The 22,163-nt window shown below is 35.3% G+C and overlaps 1 protein-coding gene across 1 annotated transcript; it reads right to left on the bottom strand.

Moving 5' to 3' along the window:
• Nucleotides 1-3,020: 3,020 nt before the first annotated feature.
• Nucleotides 3,021-22,143, bottom strand: LOC149822129 (uncharacterized). The gene is made up of 3 exons (XM_089981169.1): nt 21,949-22,143; nt 9,121-9,532; nt 3,021-3,209 (listed from the first exon to the last, which is right to left on the bottom strand). Exons 2-3 carry the CDS (start codon nt 9,520-9,522, stop codon nt 3,189-3,191), a joined length of 423 nt encoding a protein of 140 aa, XP_089837295.1. The 5' UTR covers nt 9,523-9,532; nt 21,949-22,143; the 3' UTR covers nt 3,021-3,188.
• Between the last annotated feature and the right edge of the window lie 20 nt (nt 22,144-22,163).

Genomic DNA, 22,163 nt, shown 5'->3' with positions numbered 1-22,163 from the left:
CATAATCCTTAAGAATTCTAACCACATGTGTTGTCTCAAGTTCAGATCCTTCTACGTGAAAATATACTTGAAACTCTTGTGGTCAGAGAACCTCAAACTGCTCTCCGTACAGGTAATGATGTCAATTCTTCAGCGCAAAGACAATTGTTGCTAACTCGAAGTCATGTGTCGGGTAATTTTTCTCATGCACCTTCAACTGCCGAGAAGCATAAGCAATCACCTTTTTGTGCTGCATCAAGATACAGCCTAGTTCGGTTCCCGAAGCATTGTTATAAACCACAAAACCTCCTGATCTTGATGGTAGCATCAAAACTGAAGTTGAGGTCAACCTCTTCTTTAGCTCCTGGAAGTTCTCCTCACAACGTAGCGTCCAAACAAACTTCACCCCTTTCTACCTCACCCCTTTTGCAACAACTTCGTCATCGGAGCAGCTGTACGAGAGAAATCCTAGATAAATCTACGATAATATCCAGCCAATCCTAAGAAACTCCTGATCTCTGTGACCGTCTTCGACTGCTCCTAAGAAAATATTACTTTCACCTTCGTCGGATCCACCTCAACACCATTCCCTGATATGACATGACCGAAGAACATAACCCTATCGAGTCAAAATTCACACTTAGAGAACTTAACATAGAGCTTATATTCCCTCAGTATTTGCAAAACAATCCTTAAATGCTTCTTGTGTTCCTCCTCACTTCCTGAATAAATTAAGATGTCATCAATGAACAATATAACAAACTGATCCAGCCATAACCGAAAGACTCGATTCATCAAGTCCATAAATGCAGATAGGGCATTCGTGAGTCCAGAAGACATCACAAAGAACTCATAATACCCATATCTGAACCGAAAAGCCGTCTTCGAGATGTCCACTGCCTTGATCCGCAACTACTGATATCGCGAATGAAGGTCAATCTTCGAAAACACTTTTTGTTGTGTGCAAATGATCAAACAGATCATCAATCCTTGGCAAAGGGTATTTGTTATTCACCGATAATCAATGCAAAGCCTCATGGGTTTGTCCTTCTTCTTGATAAATAAGACTGATGCACCCCAATGTAACACACTCGGTCTGATAAACCCCTTGTCAAGAAGCTCTTGCAACTGCTTCTTCAGCCTACGAGCTCAGTAGATGCCATACAATACGGTGCTCGTGACATCGGTGTCGTTCCAAGCACTAACTCAATCAATAACTCAATCTCACGGTGAGGCAGTAAACCCAGTAAGTCATATAAAAAGGCGTCAAGAAATCCGCAGACTACGTCCAACTGCTCAAATGGTACCTCTTGGCTATCCGTAGAGGACACACTCGTAAAGAACATCACACCCATGCTTGCAATACTTCGAGATCTTCAATGCAGATACGATCTTCACTTCGCCAATCGACTACGTCGCCTGAAAAACCAATGCTAAAAGATCGGGTCGCTCTAAGCACACCTTCTTACCTCGACACTGAAGAGTCATGTTATGACGAGATAGCCAATCTATGCCCAAAATGACATCGTAAAATATCATCTCGAGTAATATCAGATCGACAGACAACTCGTGTCCCTCAATAAGTACACGAACTGTGGAAAGGTACTTAGCATAACGAGTAGACACACTCATCGAAGATATAACCTCTAATGCAGTCTCTAAGCTAGATGATGCAATGTCAAGCAATCCAGCAAAAAAAGAAGATATAAAAGAATGGTTGCCCTTTAATCAAACATAACACGTGCAAGGTGATCTGCAACTATGATAATACCTTCGATCAGATCGCTCTGATTGTTTTGCTCTGTAGCTGTGATGACATACACACATCCATTGGTCTTCCTCTGCACCTGCTACTGCTGATTGCCCTGGACTCCTGGCTTGTTCGGGTAGTACTGTGCAATGTGCTCTAACTGCTTACACTGATAGCGAAGCTCAGTAAAAAGAGGACATGAATCGAAAGGATGACTCTTGTTGTACCTCTAACATGTTTGTAGTACCTTCGCCTGCTGCGGATGCTTATGTTGGAGACGGTTCTGGTGGTTCCCCTGCTAAGTCTTTTGCTTCTTATGTTGTGCACCCTATGTCTTACCACCAGTAGGTGGATGCTTCTGAGCTACACCATTACTAGTGTCACCCGTTTTCTTGGATTGGCCTCCCTTGAATCGCTTTCACTCCTCATTCAGGATGGAAGCTAACTCAATTGTATCACTAAACGTAGTAGGACGACTAGTCATTACACGCACCTGTATCCCATCCTTGAGTCCTCTCACGTACTTCGATACCCTCGCCTTGTCATCAATAAACAGGTTAGGGCAATAACGCTCAAGGCTTCGGAATTGGGTGGTATAGTCCACCAAACTCATGTTCCTCTTAATCAACTCGAAGAACTCCCGTTGTATCCTTTCCCTAGCGAACGAGGGAAAGTAGGCCTTCAGAAACTCATCTCAGAAGATATTCCAGGAAATAGACTCCACCGCGGTGAACTTCACTTTATGAAGTGTGTCCCATCATATCTTGGCATCACCTTTCAGACGCTAGGTGCCAAAATCAGTCTGTTTGTCCTCTAGTACGGGCAGAACGCGAAAAACATGCTTTATCTCCTCGACCCAGCTCTCGATGACTTCAGGGTCGGCCTTCCGAAAAAAAGTTGGCGGATCCAACTTTAGAAACTTCTCGTAGTGTTAGGGGTCACGACTGGCGTGGGGTTAGCGCATGGTGCAAGTTGAGCAGTTTGTGCCTGAATATATGTAATGATTGTCTCGGTCAGGCTGTATTCGTCATGAAGTCCCTCTATTCCTACTAGCTCTCAAGAGTGTTTGCGTGGTCACGAGTATACATCTAAAAATCAATTAAAATAAAAAATTATTATTAAACTATACCTTAGGATCTATATTATATAGGTGTGAGTGGATATGGGTGCGGATATGGCGATGTGACACTTTAAAAAAACTTGGGTGCGGGACTACGGGGATGGTGTATATATATATATTAACAGTTTTAAGTTAACACTATATGTAGGAGTCAACATTTATGTATTTATATATATAGATAAAACTGGACTTGGTTAGGGTCAACTAAATTTACCTTTGGACAGAAATGGACCTCAGTGTGGCTGACTTCACCAGACACAAAGGAAGTCGTGTCCAAGTATCGTATCCACATGGGTGAGAGTGTGACGCGGGTGCGGTGCCTTATTAGAAGAGTCTATGTTACATAGCTTGGGATTGATCCTGCCAAAGAAACATAATCACATCAAGCATGCAAATTAAATCATCATACACTGATTTAATTATAATTGTCTATGTTACCAAAATAACAATTTTCATAATTTTAGGACAATAAAGAAATAAAAATTCACAAAATACTTTTTATCAATGATGCAGAGACTGCTTCTAGAGTGCGAGTTTATGATTTCTAACTCTGTAACTACCCCAAATCGACCTTAGAAAAATTTTACAAATTTTTTTAAACAAATAAATAATTTTAAAACATTGTGAAAATGTATCTAAGAGACCTAGGCCTATTACATATTTAATATATACAACCCAACAATCATTCAACACATAAAATAAATCAAACCATGAATTTATATTGAATTTAATAAAATAATCCTCATTTAGGATTCAACATATTCCCCCAAAATAAAAACTCTCAACTCTGTCAAAAGTCATGTATCATAACCCTCGCTCCCTCCAGCAAGTCGGACACTTCATCACTAAGTCTCAATACCTAAAAAAAAGTTTTAAAAAATGAGGTAAGAACCAAAGTTCTCGCATGAGACCCTCTCGAAATCCAACAATAAAAAAATTAGCATAAATCAAATCAAACATCAGTTTAAGAAAACTCAACAAACATCAATATTCAGAACAAGCTTGCAATATAAGCAGATCAATTCAAAGAATAAACAATCTCATGCTAAATTAAGCATTTAGGGATGCATGAATCAATACAACATTTGACTTTTTAACTTTAATTATCAGTATTGTTTTTGCATGCATGTTCCTACTAAAATACACACAATTAAATTTTCACTTATATAAAACCTACGGATACTCAAAACAGGCAAAATTTTCGAGGTTCAAAGCAATTTTCAGTGGTATCTTAACAAACAATTTGTATTTTATTAATTAAGTCCTACACATACTCCTCGTCCGACATCAGGAATCAACACCATCAATCAGAACATTAGGAATCATCACTTAATGCCAGGATGACAAGAAAATCAACATTCATTGATGTCACTTTCTCGAAATATCAATAATTGCAATCGAGTCTAACACCACCACCCTCAGGCAAAGTGGTGTGAGTTCCTTACAACCGTGCCCGAGAACACAAACCACACATCGGGTCCTTGAGAAAATAATTAACACAAAATTTAGTATCCTCACGGTCCCCCATGACCGTCATCTGAGATTCTCACCCTTTCATAAAACCAGAAAGAAAACTCATTACACTGCTTAGTCTCTTTCACCATTTTTAATCAATTAAGAGTTTTTTACATAAGAACAGTTATGCAAATTAACATGTAATAACAAATTTGGGTCTTTGCCCTGTCAATTTTAATAGTGTAATTAATTCAAGGCAATATAAAATAGTTTTGCAATGCATTTAAAACTTACTATTTCAAAAGCAACATATACATAACCACTCCACAATTTAATGACATTGCAAAATTTTTAAATGAACAACAGTCGTACATAAATATTCAAATTTGTGTTCACGATATCACATCAACACATAATCATAGCACAGGAACCATTGCATATTGTAAGACACCATTTAGATTTATCATAATAGCAAAAATCCAAACTCTTTTTAACAAAAAACAGATTTTAGACAGCATAAGAAAATTTTAGATTTTCAATCAAATTTTCAAATAAGATTTTTTTAATACATTTAACATATCAAACTTAACGAATTTAAGAGTAGACATTAAGCCCTAATGCTCAACGCCAATATGTATATATATATATATAACCAATTAGATTAAAATAAAATGACACCAAAATCAAATTTATCTTTTCAACCAAAACTGGGACAAAATTACTAAAGTTCAATATCAAGTTATACATATATATTTATATAAATATAATCAAAGTCTTATTGACTATCAGACAAGATTCACTATCAGCTCTAAAAAAGAATGAGTATTTAACAGATATATTTTTCAATTCAAAAATTTTAGTTTAAAACTGTTCAGATTTTTTGTTTTCATAAATCTGGTAAATCATTTTTTTGAATTAGATATGTATGTCCAATCATGACATAGATGTCGATTGCCCTGGGCAATAAAAATTCATTTTTATGAACACACGTTAAATTGATTTGATTACGCATATTGTATCTTGTTGATCAAGAACCAAGCGTGATTAAAACTTTCAGATTTACACTATAACCCAACTATGTTTAAACATAATAAAGTTTGACAGCAAATGAAAACTTTTTATAAAAAAAACAAATTGAATACAAAGCCTAAATATTTAGCAGTATCGATCAACATAAATAAAAGGCATATATATATATATATATATATATATATATATATATATATATATATATATATATATATATATATATATATATATACTTTTGAGCTTGACATCACCTCTAAAGATTACTCACTCAACCTAGAAATAAAACAAGTAATTCATTAGGAGACTAATCAGCCAAGTAAGTTTTCTTCTTCTTCTTTTCAGGTTACCAATCAAATCTCTACGTGTGACTTTTAAACTCATTGAGAATCCGTATATGAATTTCCAGCAAAGACAATCGAACAAACAGACTGATCAAATTTTAGAGAAAAAAAATGCAAATTGAAAACTATAAATACATCATGATCCCAGTTTAAGAAACACGCAAATCGATATATAATTATATATATAAACTCAAAAAAGAAATATAATTCAAGCAACAATGAATCTTGCCCATAACCATCAGAGTAAATTTTTTTTTATATCCCCAAACTTCTGGTTTTGACATAACACAAGTAGCAAGGCATGACATATTTCAATTTATCGATTATGCATGAATACATCAATATATCAGAAGTCAACACGAATCCATTTCAGAAATCAAATAACACAGATTTATAACTCATATCTACACGATTCACAAAAAAAAATCTAATTGCATACAAAATGTTCCTTAACTGAAATACAGAGTTCGCATCATCTAAAATATAGATTTTATATTAAATTCAATCAAAATACAGATTCCAAAATTTGTTTTACATGAAAAAAACAGAGATTTTTAATTCAACCCACATTCTGCCCAAAATATAAAAGAAACCAGATTATATTTTAACTCTAAACATTTGCTTGAATTGATCTACACTAGATCCCACCAAATTGAGAAGGATTCTCTTTTGCAACGACTTCTTTTTCCTTTTCTTTCGAAACAGCAAAGGTACTGGATTCTCTTAGATCAGTTTGGTGGGATCTAGTGTAGATCGATTCAAGCATGGGTTTAAAATTAAAATACAATATGGTTCTATTATATACATGTTTTTGGGCAGATTGTGAGTTGAATTAAAAAACATTTTTTTATGTAAAACTAGTTTTGGAATCTACATTTTGATTGGATTTAATACAAAACCTATATTTTAAATAATATAAACTCTGTATTTTCAATTCAGGAAAAATTTGTATGCAAGTAGATTTTCTTTTTTTTTAATCGTGTAAATGTGAGTTATAATTTTGTATGTTATTTGATTTCTGAAATGGATTCGTGTTGATTTCTTATATATTGATGTGGGCATGCATAATCAATAAGCTGAAGTACGTGATGCCTTGCTGCCTGTGTTATGTCAAAACTAGAAGTTTGGAGATATAACCAAATATTTACTCTGATGATTATGGGCAAGATTCCCTACTGGTTGAATCATTCTTCTTTTTTGAGTTTATATATATAAACATATATCAATCTGTGTGTTTCTTAAACTGGGATCACGATGAATTTGTAGTTTTCAATTCGCGTTTTTTTCTAAAATCTGATCAGTTTGTTTGTTCGATTGCCTTTGTTAGAAATTCATATATGGATTCTAGATGGGTTTAAAAGTCATATGTAGGGATTTCATTGGTAATATGAAAAGAATAAAAAAAACATGTTTGGCGGATGAATTACTTGTTTTATTTTTAAGCTGAGTGGGCAATCTTTACAGGTGACGTCAAGCCAAAAAGTACATATATGTCTTTTATTTAGGTTAATTGGTATTGTTGAATATTCACGATATGTATTCAGTTTGGTATTCCTGTATAGAATTTTTCTTTACTGTCACTTTATTATGTTTAAACATAGTTGGGTCATAGTGTAAATCTGGAAGTTTTAATCGTACTTGATTCTTGATCAGCAAGAAATAGTATTTGTAACCAAATCAGTTTAACGTATGTTCATAAAAATGAAGACATTTATATCATGATTGAACATGCGCATTTAATTCAAAAAAAAAATTTACCAGATTTATAAAACAAGAAATCTGAACAGTTTTAAACTAAAATTTTTGGCATAAAAAATATATCTGTTAAATACTCATTCTTTTTGCGGCTGACACTGAATCTTGTCTGACAGCCGAACATACTTTGATTATATATATATATATATATTGGGGTTGAGCATTGGGCTTAATAGACAGTGTTAAAATCGTTAAGTCTAATATGTTAAATGTATTAAGAAAATCTTATTTGAAAATCTGAAATTTTCTTATGTTGTCCAAAATTTGATTTTCGTTAAAAAAAGTTTAAACTTTTTCTATTATGATAAATCTGAATGGTGTCTTACAATATGCAATGGTTCATGTGCTATGATTATGCATTGATGTGACACAGTGAAAAAAAATAAATATTTATGTATAATTATTGTTCATTGAAAAATTTTGCAATGACATTAAATTGTGGAGTGATTATGTATGAACCTAATATAGGTTTTAGATCTCAAGTGCATATGTTGCTCTTGAAATAGTATGTTTTAAATGCATTGCAAAAATGTTTTATATTACCTTGAATTAATTACACGGTTAAAATTGACAATGCAAAGGCCCAAATTTGTTATTTCATGTTGATTTGCATAACTGTTTTTGTGTAAAGAACTCTTAATTGATTAAGAATGGTGACAGAGATCAAATAGTATAATAAGTTTTCTTCTTTGGTAGCCTTCTGAAAGGGTGAGAACCTCGAATGACGGTGATGGGAGACCGTGAGGATACTAAACTCCATGTGAATTATTTTATCTAAGGACCCGATGTGTGGTTCGTGTTCTCAGCCATGGTTATAGAGAATTCACACCATTTTGCATGGGGGTGGTGTTGTTAGACTTAATTACAATTATTGATATACCAAGAAAGTGGTGTCAATGAATGTTGATTTTCTTGTCGTTCCAGCATTAGGTGATGATTCCTAATGTTCTGATTGATGGTATTGATTCCTGACATCGTTCAAGAAGCATGTGTAGAACTCAATTAATAAAATATAAATCGTATGTTAACATGCCACTGAGAACTGCCTTAAATCATAAAAATTTTACCCGGTTTTGAGTATCTGTGAGTTTTATATAAATGAAAATTTCATTGTGTGCATTTAAATAGGGACATGCATGCAAAACCAATACTGATAATTAAAGTTAAAAAGTCACATGTTGTATTGATGCATCCAATTTAGTATGAGATTGTTAGTTGTTTGAATTGAAGTGCTTATATTGCAAGCTTATTCTAAATATCTGATGTTTGTTGAGCCCTCTTAAACTTATGTTTGATTTGATTTATGTTAATTTTATTACTGTTGAATTTTTCCTACGAGAACTTCAATTTTTTACCTCGTTTCCTAAAAACTTTTTTTAGGTACTGAGGCTCAATGATGAAAGGACAGACTTAACGAAAGGAGCAAGTGTTATGATACGGTAGCCCAAATTATGATAGAGTTGGGAGTTTTAATTATGATACGGTAGCCCAAATGAATATTATTTTATTAAATTCGATTCAATATAAATTCATGATTTTATTTATTTTATGTGTAGAATGATTGTTGAATTGTATATATTAAATCAGTAATGTGCTCGAGTCCCTAAATACCTTTCTACAAAGTTTTAAAATTATTTATTCATTTAAAAAAATTCATGCAAAATTTTTGAGGGTCAGTTTGGGATAGTTACCTTTGTAACCTCACCAACTAGACTGAAAATTTTGTTGAGATCCTCTTTTGTAGCATCCTTGTCCAAACCGCCAACAAAAATTTCAAATTCCTTTTGCTTCTGACACTCATTGACAACCTCATGATGCTCATCTTCATATGCATCAACAAGATCATGGTTTCCATCATCATGCTCTTCATCCCCTTCACCGTCAATATCTTTACCCCCATGTTCCATTTCCTCATCAACCATATCACCATCTTCCTCCTTCCTCACCCTCTTCTTCATCAACTTCCTAAATTTCTTCCTGATCATCATTCTGTTCAACATAATCAATACCAACATCCGCTTCAGGCTCGGATTCTCATTTGTTGTCCTCCAATTCCAAGTGTTCACCTTTATCTTAATCATCATAACCAGCATTCAGTTCTTCCTATGTCATACAAAGAAAAAAAAACTCATCTTCCATTATTATTGAGCTGTCTGCTAGAACAAAAATTAGCTTAAACCCGATAATCTATGAATTTTGAGGTGGAAATAGAACCCAACAAAGACAAGAAAGACCAGATTGACACAAATTAGTCAGACTTGAGACCCTGTATATAAAACAATAACTGCAACCTCATCAAACCATATAAAAAAAGAAAGCAACTGCAGATTCAGGATTGTTTCATATGCAACCATCGTTTGCAATGGACCATTGTCAACAAAGGGATCAACATGATTGTCAGGGAAGAAATAAACCGAACCTACGTGCATATGCATCTTTCTTTCAGCATTAACAATTGATACCAATAGGCAATAGCCCATAAGACCATGTCAGAAGTCGATTCATCTGCTACCTTCCCTGTAGTGTTAACTATTTGTGCTTAATAGCCAACAAGAACATGGCAGTTTTTGCCTTCTGCAGCGTTGTATATGTAGGAAGTAGATGCAATAGAGACGCACATGCAGACTACAAGTTAAAGGAAACTTAAAAAGAGAAAGAGAGTAATGGAGAAAATGATTAAATGGTATTTGCATCCAAGAAAGGAAAGAACAAGTACCCAAAAATTCTACCACAGATCACCTTCCCCAAAGCACAAGCTAGCGCTTTCAATAAACACGATTTATGTAACTAAAAGTAATAAGACTATAAGAGTTAAAACACCAACTATTAAAGAGAGATGAATACAAGGCCACCAAGAATGAAAAGAGGAAAAAAAAAGGTTCGAGCATGTGTCAGGTATTTCCAGGATCCATCGATTACTTAAACCCATAACTGAAACTCTGTAAACACCCCAAATTTTCCTCGTTCATCTTCAAGCACCCACCTTCAGCAGATGTCAGTCTCCTTAGGAGTCTAGCCCTAAGTCAATCCAGGTTTAGGTGTCATTTCACCCCGCTTTGTCAAAAAATTTACCATTTTACCCCTAAGTAGCCTGAGATCCCTGTCATTTAGATCCAGTCAAGCTCATTTTAAGTTAATAACAGTTAGAATGTCAGTCATTTTTAGCTCAACTGAGCTCACGATGAGCAAACATTGTTCATTTCTGACCATTTCAGCCAAAATTGGTTCATTTCTTGAGAAATGAGCTCATTTCTAGCTCAAATCCCAACCAATTGTCTCTGAGTCAATCAATTTCAGTCGACCCTATTCCCCTGAGTCTAACTTAAGCTCACCAGAAGTTCAAGTGGCTCGGTTTCAGTTCAATTTCATTTCTTGCAGTCTAGGAACCCATTTTAGCCTATTTCAGTTGGAATTGAGCTAAATCCAGTTAGTTGAGCTAGTGTTTGAGTTCTGAAATTAGTTTACCTCAGTATTCATGACCTTCATTCTAGCTCAAACACAGTGCAGTCTCGTTGTCTATTTCACTGCAGTGATCATTTCTCATCATTTCTCTGAGAATTGTACCATTTCTCGATTATTCAATTGAGGAATCTGTGAGTCAGTGTCACTTTAGTTCCTCTAAGTTCAGAAACCTTAGGATTCAGTTTAAACCAGTCAATATCAATTCAAACCTCGTTTTTAGTGTCATTCTATGCCCTACAGGGGCAAAATCATTTCTTGGATCATTTTGTCTGAAACATCATTTTATCATTTCCCAAAATGGTATAATCAATAATTGCAGCCCGGATCAGTTCTCTTCTTGAAAAATTTAGTTATATCCGAGACTCAATTCATATTTGGATCGGATCCAATATCAGATCTGATGTTCAATCCTCAATTTTCATTCTAAAACATGAATGTTCAATTCTGTCTCTGCTAGGGGTCCGGGACTTCAAATCCCTTGCTCAGGGTTTACATTTTTGTATATCATTTCATATCATTTCATTGTATTTTGATTGCATTGCATGTCATTCTCGAGATCCAGCACTCTATTTTTTTTTAAATCTTCAATCCAGATTCGAGTTTTAAAATCCTCTTTCGAAACCAATTTCGAAAACCTGGGTTTTAAAACGACATTTTCCATTTGTCAACCCCCAGGATCTTACATTCCTTTATTTCAAAATATTTTCCTTAGAAAGCGATCTAGATTAATTTCAAACTCAATTTTTAACCGATCTCAATTCTCGAATGGGATCCATCCAGGTGGAGTCACTTCTGAACCATTCCTTTCATCTAGATTTCTCAAATTTTAGGTATTTCAGAGTTCTAGTCGGATTAGGACTCTGTCTTTTCACCTTTTTAAACCTTTTCAGAATTTCATTTTGGTTTTAAATCAGAAGTAGCCTTATCCCTCGTTCATTTCTTTCATTTTAACCAAAATTTTAGAGTTTCAGTCGGACTAAGACTCTATCACAGAGTTTCAGTCGGAATAGGACTCTATCTTTCAAAATCTTTCAAAAGAAATCAAAATTTTAGAGTTTTAGTCGGATCAGGACTTTATTTTAGAGTTTCAATTGGATTAGGACTCTAAACTTGACTTCATTTTTTATAAAATCTTTTAAAAACTTCTTCATTTATCTTTCAAAAAATCAAATTTCAAAATTCTAGGACTTTACTTTAGAGTTTCAAAATTTTAGGACTCTGCCCAAGAGTTTCAGTCGGTCAAGAACTCTACTCTGATTTAATCTTTTTACTTCTATTTTTACTTGTTTTTCGAAAACAGATCTAATTCTCAGAGTTTCAAAATTTTAAGACTTTATTCTAGAGTTTCAATTGATTAGGACTCTAACTCTGATTTCGTCATTTTGTTCATTTTCACTAATCTCTGAGAAAATCTTTCAAAACCCCTTCGTTTGTCTTTCAAAAACCCAACTTTCAGACTTTCAAAGTTTTAGGACTTTATCATGAAGTTTTGGTTGGTTTAAGACTATAGTCTAGAGTTTGGGTTAGTTTAGGACTGTTTAATCTTTCGATTTTCATCTAGTGATTTTAACCTTGCTTTAAAAACCCTTTTTAATCTTTATTTTAACATTTTCAAAACCCAAATGTGGGGCCCACACAACTGGCGCCACATTTGAGAGATTTTCAACTCATTTAGAACTCTAGTTGATTTAAAAACTTTTGTTTTCAAAATCTAGCTTTTATTTTAACTTCTTTCCGAACCTTTATTTTCAAGTTTTTTTTAAATCGTTTTCTGAAAAACCAAATAAGGCCCACAGTAGGTGGCGCCACATTTGAAGGTATTTAGGTTAGTTTAGGGTTTAGTTAGTATTTGAGTTAGATTAGAAGTTTTGAAAAAGTCAAAATTGATTTTAAAACTCCACCTTTATTTTAGTATTTTTAAAACCTTGTTTTTAACTTTTAATTAATGTTTTAAAAACCAAATGTGGGCCCACAGAGGTGGCGCCACATTTAAGACTCTTTCAAATCAATTAGGTTAGCTAATTAGGGTTTGGTTTGGGTTAGAAGTCTTTAGGAAAATCGCCCCTCTTAATTAGTTTTAATTAAGAGAGTTTCGAAAAATAATAAAACTCTCTAATTAACCCTAATTAATGTTCTTTTGAAAATCTATAAAAAGGGTCCATGGGGATTTCGACCAGGGCATCTCTTCCTTATTAGAATATGGGTTGGATATGGATCCATTCCATAAAGGATCCATATCCATTTCATATGTTTGTATTTTAATGTAATGAGTTACTAATACAGGGGCATTTTTGTCCATGTGTGAATTATTGCAACCCTATTAATGCTAATGATGTATTAGCGCAGACTGTGTGAAAGAAGCAGGCTGCCGATTCCCAACAATATCAGAGCTCTCTCTCTCTCTCTCTCTCTCTCATCTTTGATTTCTGCAGGAATTCTAATATGGTATCAAAGATCTCTTCAGCGAAACGTGAAAAGCACGCCTTCATCTTCTTCAGTCAGCCGAGTCTTTCCCATTCAGCATCGGCTCCATCTCTTCTTCAGTCAGCCGAGTCTTTCCCATTCAGAGGCTGAAATCCTTCAGTCGAGTCTCCTTCATCTTCTTCAGCCACGCCCAACAATAGATCCTTCAACGAGCAGCGAGTCTCCTTCATTTTATTTAGCGAAATGTGAAAAGCTTATCCTCTTCAGCGCGATCCTTCAGCCGAGTCTCCTCTTCAGCACGATCCTTCAGTCGAGTCTCCTTCATCCTCTTCAGCAGATCACCTCCTTCATCAGGTCAAGTTTCCTGTTTCCTATTTTCCAATCTAACCAGTCTTCCTCTTCGGCAGATCATCCTCTTCAGTGGATCATCCTTCAACCGAGTCTCCTTCATCCTCTTCAGCAGCCCAGTCTTAACAGGTCGAGTTTCCTGTTTTCCAACCAGCTTTGCTTTATCATCTCCTAATACCTATCTTTCTAGTTTCTACCGTGAAAATATATTGGTCGAAGTTTTTTTTTAGTTTTCCATTTGTTTTACATCATCATCCTCTAATATTTTTTTTATTATTCTTTAGTTGTGAAAATTTACTCTTTAGTTTCCTGTTGATTCATCATATTCAACGTCTTATATTCTGATTTCAGTAAAATTGAGTTCCCTGGTTTTCCAACCAGGAATCTGCCTTTGATATCCAGTTCCCTGGTTTTCCAACCAGGAATTTGTCTTTGATATCCTCATTATAGAGCTCCCATTTCCCTTGTCGTGACATTGTGCCGATTTCTGCCAACTGTGATAAAACAGCCCAGTTTCAGTCACTAGTATTATTTCTCAAAAAAAAAAAGGTTGTCAACAAGCCTACAAATGGATACTTCAGCCAATTCGGGTCTTTCTTCCAATTTCTTGGGGCAGCTAGTTTCGAAAAAGTTAACTACAAACAACTATCTGACTTGGAAAAGGCAAATTGCTCCTTTTATTCGAAGTCAAGACCTTTCAAGTCAATTGGATGGCTTCATTCCAATGCCCCCAGAATCCATCATAACTGAAGCCAAAGAGGATAGAGGATTGCCGAATATTGTTCGCAATCCTGCCTTTGTTTCTTGGATGAAGCGCGATCAGGCCCTTGTCGCACACATCACTTCCACGTTATCACAAGAAGTATTGATTTTCATTCCTGATGATTGCACATCCAAAGTTTTGTGGGAGGCTTTAGCTCAAACCTACTCTCAGATATCGGAGGCCAAAGTGTTGTTTCTCAAATGCGAATTTAGATGTTAAAAAAAAGGGCAATGAGCATCATTGAATTCTTAAATCAAGTCAAAAGCATCACAGATCAGTTAACCATAGTTGGATATCCAGTGTCAGATAAAGAAAATGTGCAGCAGACACTGAATGCTCTGGGACCAAAATATCATGTTCTTGTGACGTCCTTATTGTGTCTACCTACGCTACTCAGTTTTGAAGAATTACGTGCTAAACTCTTTCAGTACGAGATGACTCTGAAAAGCAGGTCTAATGCTTCAGCAGGACAATCATCTACGCATGAGGTTCTTGCCACAGAGATAATAGTCGATCGTTCACGAGGAGGACGTGACAGAAGCAGGGGAACTCCAATCCAGGGTGGACGTGAGTTACTACCTACACCAAATCCTAATGTCAGTATTTCAAAGAATGTTCCCACATGCTACCAGTGTAACAAACGTGGTCACATCAAAGTCAACTGTTGGTTCAATCCACAAAATCAGAACAGAACACAAAATAATAGAAATGCTGCTACATCAGGAACTGCAGGTACATTTCGAGTCAGTGATGATGCTAAGGATCTTCTCTTATCTGTGATGGCCAACTTGAATCTAAAACAGAGTGATGATGGAATATGGTATGTTGACTCTGGGGCAGCAGCTCATGTCACTGGCAATGCAGGTAAGTTCTCTACCTTGACTCCTTATCTTGGTAAATCTAATATTATAACTGGAGATGGGACTCACCACCCTATTTCAAACATTGGCAATGTCTTGATTCCTTTGTCTGAGTCATCTATTCCTTTATTTGATGTTGTTCATGTGCCAAATATAAAGAAAAATATTATCTATGTTTCTAAGCTTGTTGACTCTACCAATTCATCTGTGAAATTTACTCCTACTTCTGTCTTTGTCAAGGATCTTCAAACGAAGGAGATGTTCGCTAAAGGAGAGCGACGTGGAAACATGTATATCTTCAATGAAGATTCAGCCTCCAGTGTCCTGAAGCCCAAGTCTGATCATGTCTCCAAAAGCGTCTTAAGTATATCCAAATGTAATAAGTCAGATCTCTGGCATTCTCGTCTTGGTCATTGTAGTCAAGTCTTTATTGAAAAGTTAGTGTCCAATGGTTTTCTTTCAGAGTATGTTTCATCTTCATTAAAGGATAAAATGTGTCCCAGTTGTCAGGTCTGCAAAAGTCATGTACTTCCTTTTCATCAAATAAATAAAAGAGCATCCATGCCCTTTGAAATAATATGTTCTGATGTTTGGGGGCCAGCCCCCAATCCTTCCTCTTCTGAAAGCAAAGATTATGTATCTTTTATTGACAGTTTCTCTCGTTTTACCTAGATATTCTTTATGAAACACAAATCAGAGGTTTTTTTCATCTTCCGTCATTTTCATGCCTATGTTAAAACTCAATTCTCCCAAAACATTCAAATTCTCCAATGTGATGGAGGTGGTGAGTATTCCTCCAAAGAATTTTTAGATTTTCTCTAAGATAATGGGATACATCGTAGAGTTTCTTGCCCGTACACTCCACAACAAAATGGTATTGTTGAACGTAAACATAGACATATTGTGGAAAGTGCAATGAGTATGATGCATGATTGTAACTTGCCCATTAGTCTTTGAAGAGAAGCTTTTCACACTGTCACTCATGTGATAAATCGTCTTCCTATGCCTATCCTTGAAAATCAGTCTCCCTATTACGTTCTCTTTGGTGCACATCCTGATTATGATGAGTTACGAGTTTTTGGATGCACATGTTATGTACACATTGATAAATCCATGAGAACTAAATTTCAGGACAAAGCCTCCATATGCCAATTTGTTGGTTATGCAGATGAACATAAGGGCTACATGTGTTATGACCCTGCCAGTAAGAAGGTTAGAATTTCCAGAAATGTTGTTTTTGATGAAAATAGTTTTATGAAAAGTAAAGCAAATTACAATCGAGAACATGGTGATGCAACTGGTAATTGGTATGATCCATGGCTTAGTGCTGAACTTATTTCACATACTGCCGAAGATACTATTTTGATCCCTGAAGGCATACATGGTGAGACAGTTTCAAATGATGCATCACAAACAGCATGTCTGAGATACAAAGGTAATGTGTATACCAGGAGACCCAAAGAGCAAACAAATGTACTTGCTGAAGAACATGTTGCATTACCTGATAACAAGGAAGCACCAAGAAGATCAGGCAGGATAAGACATCCTATTGAAAAATGGGTTAGTTACGACAACTTTTCTATGGACTTTCAGATTTTTCTATCCAAGATTGAGAAACATGATGAACCACTTGGTTTTCATCAAGTTGTGCAATCCAACAAATAGATTGAAGCGATGAATGAGGAGATTGAGGCACTTCATGAGTGTCAAACATGGAAGATAGTTGGCCGTCCTCCAGATAAGAATGTTGTTGGTTCCAAATGGGTATATAAAATTAAATATAAACCGTATGGTAGCATTGAACGGTACAAGGCACGTCTCGTAGCCAAGGGTTTCACTCAAGAATATGGTCAGGATTACGATGAGACATTCAGACCAATGGTGAAAATGGAAATTATCCGCATCATACTTGGCTTGGCAATTGAACACGGCTGGACCCTTAGTCAACTTGATGTTAAAAATGCATTTCTTCATGGAAATTTAAAAGAAGAGGTCTACATGGAGCAGCCTCAAGGTTATACAAAGGGAGACCCAAAAGAGTATGTATGCAAGTTAACCAGAGCCTTGTATGGTTTGAAGCAAGCTTCCAGGTCATGGTTCGAAAGCTTCTCCTTAGAAATTCAGAAACATAGTTTCTTTCGTTCCCAACTAGAACATTCTCTGTTTATATACAGGAATGATACCATCCTGGTTTTCTTACTCATATATGTTGATGACATTGTGATCACTGGTAATGCTCCAGACCACATTCAACGAATTAAAGTTTAATTGAGTATGCAGTTCAAAATGAAAGACCTTGGGGAACTGAGATACTTTCTTAGTGTAGAGGTGGACAGACAAGATAACAAAATGTCATTAACTCAACACAAATACACTCTTGATCTTCTGGCTAAAGCAGGAATGACAGATTGTAAACCTCTACCTACACCCAGTGTTGTCAACCAAAAGCTCAGTATTTGTGATGGTGAGTTATATCCTGATGCAGTCAAGTATCGCAGTTTAGTGGGTATGTTGCAATATCTTACTTTTACTAGACCAGACATTGTATATTTTGTCAATCAAGTATCTCAGTTCATGCATGAACCAAAGACTGGTCACATGGATGCTGTCAAACGCATCCTTCGCTATCTAACAGGAACAGTAGGCGATGGACTTACATATATTCAATCTTCATGGAAGTCATCAAAACATAACATACTGTCCTATACAGATGCAGACTGGGCAAGGGATCCAGATGAGAGGAGGTCTGTTTCAGGATACTGTGTTTTCATTGGAAGAAATCTTGTCTCATGGATTAGCAGAAAACAGAAGGTTGTGGCAAGGTCTAGCACAGAGGCAGAGTATAGATCTATGGCAACCACCACTGCAGAAGTGACCTGGATTAGGCATCTACTTACAAAAATGAGGGAGGATATTTCAAATTCGACACTTATGTGTGATAATAAAAGTGTTATACAAATTGCATTCAATCTCATTCATCACAGTCGAACTAAGCATATTGAGATTGATCAACATTTCATCAGACAAAAGATAGCAGACAAAGAGATTGAACCAGTTTATGTGCCTTCAGAAGACCAAATTGCTGATATGTTTACCAAAGGTCTTACAAGTCAACGTTTCTGGTATCTGAAGAACAAGTTGCACATGGTTCACTCTCATGCACAACTTGAAGGAGGGTATTAGAATATGGGCTGGATATGGATCCATTCCATAAAGGATACATATCCATTCGATATGTTTGTATTTTAATGTAATGAGTTACTAATACAGGGGCATTTTTGTCCATGTGAATTATTGTAACCCTATTAATGCTAATGATGTATTAGCGCAGACTGTGTGAAGGAAACAGGCTGCCGATTCCCAACAATATCAGAGCTCTCTCTCTCTCTCTCTCTCTCTCTCTCTCTCTCTCTCTCTCTCTCGTCTTTGATTTCTGCAGGAATTCTAATATTCCTATCCCTCTCTCACCTCTCTCAAGTCTTCTTCCTCCTCCAGCCTCCTCCATTGAAGCTTTGAGGTAAGGTCTTCTTCCCTTTTCTTAATTTTTGTTTATTTTTCATTAAAATCGCCATTGTCACCTCTTTTAGCATGCTTTTTCCTTTTTTTATTTCAAGAAATCATGTGAGGGCCTCAAGATGATGATCAGATGATGTTTGATGGTCCCTTACACGTTTTTGATCCATTAATAATATTCATTTTATTAATGTCCAAAAAAGATCAAGATTCGATCCCTCTATGGATCGAATCCCTCTTTTAGTAGCCAAATCAAATGTTCGATTGTGCTTTCCTGTGTTTTTATTTTTATTTCATCATATTCATGTTTATTTTCAGTTATTCATACATTTAATCATGATTCATGACATTACTTATATGTTTTATCAATTTATCATGTTAAATTATGTTTTATTTTGATTTAGGGTTTTAGCTTCGTAATCTCGAATTTTGGCCGTCTGATAATGCTATTATTTGCCCAGTTTATATTCGTTATTAAAATCCAAATTTTTTAGGGCATGATCATGTGTTTTTCCATGGTTTTCAATAAAAAATTTAATTTTTTTTGAGTTTTGTAACCCTTTTTAAAAAATCAGAAACCGAAACATGATTCCCGCACCGTGAAGACGCTATGCAGAATCAGAGACGGTTTATCGAGGTCATATCTCCCTTGTCGAAAATCGTATCGACGATCCGTAAAAAGTAGTGTGTTCGTTAGGGTGTCTAGTATATTCTGTAAAAAAATTCAGATTTTTCTACGTTTTTTGCTATTTTTACTTTATTAGAAATCAGAATCTGTTTTTCAGAGACCGTTATACATTGTTTAAGCCCTAGGTCAACTTGCCAGAATGATTTCTCCTTAACCGGAGATTCGATCGATGATCCGTAAAAATGATTGTTTCCGTCAAAATCTCTAGTATGTCTTTGTAAAATTTTATAAATTTTGAAGATTGTCTGCTATATTTTCCTGCACCCAAAACCGGATCTATCTGTTTCATATCGTTACGTATAAGCCGGAACTAGGTACAACTTACCAGAATCGTATCTCCCTAACCGAAGATGTTTTTCTGATTTGTAAAAAGGATTATTTTTTTTCCAGATGTCTAGTTTCTCCATGTGAAATTTTACAGTTTTTCATTACTATTTGATGCCTGATTCGGGTCTGACACTGTGACAGGTACGTGCCCGCGGGCAAAGCCGCATATTTTCATATTTTTATTTAATTTTTATATCAAAATAATCTCAAAAATTATATTTTTTATTGCATTTTAATTTTAGAGTTAGAAGTGTCCATGTCAATTTTTACGAATTTTAAAATTCATTTGATGCATTATTTAGTTAAATCATAAAAACAGGATGCCCGCGGAGTCCTGATTCAAGCGAAACACGGGCAAAAATTGTTTTTTTATGATATTCTGAATTTTTCATGAAAAGCATCATATTTTTAGGGTTTGATCATGTTCATAATCATGTCAGTACATCCGATTTGGTGTCGTTTTGAATCCGTTTGATCCTCGGATTAAATAAATTACAAAAATATTTTTTTAAAAACCCTGTTTTGCAATAAAAGACAATTTTCAAGGGTATTTTGGTCCTTTTTTCCAAGTCTCGAATTTCAAAGTTACTTATTTTTATTATTTATTCAATTCTGCATCATCATTTATTATATTTATTTCAGGGAAGCATGAAAAAAGGCTTATATCTAGATAAATCCCTCAATTTCAAATATTGCTGGATAAATCCCGAAAAGCCGACATTTATCCACTAATGAGTTTGCTAATTTTGTAGGGACACTCAAGATTATATTTTCCTTTATTCTCCTTTTCCTTTTTCTTTATTTCAATTCAATTATTGATGTAAATATTGGAATAAGAATTTAATTTTCAGCTTAGATTAGGGTTGCATTGAATATAGTTTATTTTTAATAATATGATTGTGTAATAGATGATGATTCATGCATATTCAAACCCATCATGGTCTACACGAATGGCACGTGCAATCGTTTCTAAGGAGTTAATAAACTCGATTGAGTTCGTATTTGTGGTCATAGTCAGAATACGAACAATATCCAGATTTATCATCTTCTTTTAAGCCACAAATGACCTACACTCTTAGGCATTTTCATAAATCATTGCATATTTTCAAAAAATTTCTAAGTATTTTTCCCTTTTAGAATCAAATGAATTATATTCAATACATATTCGTGGTCATAGTCAGGGATATGCGGCAAATATATTTCATCTAAATTCTATAAGGCACATAAATTCCTTTTATCAATGATTTTCTTCAAGTTCTTCAAAAAAATATTTTCTCAAAATGCATTCATGCATCATCTAGGTTTACATTACATCATAAAAAGATTTCATAGGGCTACACGCCCATCCTTTTGATCAATTCAAGGGTTCAAAACTCAGAAAAATCGATTTTCTCAACAATCTCTAAAGTTTCTTTAGAATTCAATTTTCTCAAAAAGAACTTTTCTTCAAAAATCAATTTTCAAAAATACTTCTCAAATATGACTCACGATTCTCAAGGTGTTCTCTTTAAACATCATATTTTCAATCTGCATTTTCCAAAGTTCATATCAGATGCCTGATTCTTTGTGTATTTAAGAAATAGAACCACGATTTAGACGGTTGAGCAAAACAAAGCAAAGCATAAGATTGATCATTGGTTCGATTACCCCTGGTTATGGCACCAAGAACGATTGAACCTCATATCGACAGGCAAGTCACATTCCTCGAAATTTTCCCACATTTTAAAAACAGAGGTGAGTTATTTTCAAAACCTTTTTTCAAATGTCAGTTTAACTTGCAAAAGTAAAATTTTGCAGTGATAACAGACTCTATAGAACAAAACCTTTCAACGAATAAATACAAACTACAATAAACCACCAATAAAATACAAAACAAAACCTCAAAGAAACTACTGCAAAATTCTACTCAAGAAGAAACAAGAATAGCATCTTGAACTAAGGACCCCAACATAGAATCCCATAAACAAATCGAAGGTTTCAAACTCTAAGCATCGATTAATTTGCCAGCGAACACATGGGAACAACCAACTCCAACAGAAAAGGAACAATTTGAACCCTATTCTCTACATGACCGAACACAACCAGCGGAACTGAGGCAGATCGAGAAACAAATGAAGCTAAAGGCAAAACACACCTTTCGACTCCATAGCGCCATTCGAATCCGCTGAATTATGCACGGGAACCTCTGTCACCACCTCTACGACCTCCTCCTCCTCGACTTTGACCAGCTCCGGCTGCTTCTGCGCGGCCCTTGCGGACTTCTAAGCGGATTTCTTCGGCGTCGGCGTTCCGGACGCCTTCTTGGCCGAGCAAGGAGGCATGTTTCCCTTCCCTCCGCGGACAGCAAAA

This window comes from Nuphar pumila, chromosome 11 (assembly GCF_984573655.1).
Source record: "Nuphar pumila chromosome 11, dmNupPumi1.hap1.1, whole genome shotgun sequence".
Classification (NCBI taxonomy): Eukaryota; Viridiplantae; Streptophyta; class Magnoliopsida; order Nymphaeales; family Nymphaeaceae; genus Nuphar; species Nuphar pumila.
Note: the sequence above shows the minus strand (reverse complement) of the source record. Positions and strands in the feature narration are given on the sequence as shown.

Excerpts from the sequence above, each read along its gene's own strand:
- LOC149822129 (XM_089981169.1), bottom strand. The coding sequence starts at position 9,522 with ATGCTGGTTATGATGATTAAGATAAAGGTGAACACTTGGAATTGGAGG. Across the intron at positions 3,210-9,120 it reads TAGTTGGTGAGGTTACAAAG|GATCAATCCCAAGCTATGTA; the intron begins GTAACTATCCCA and ends TTTCTTTGGCAG.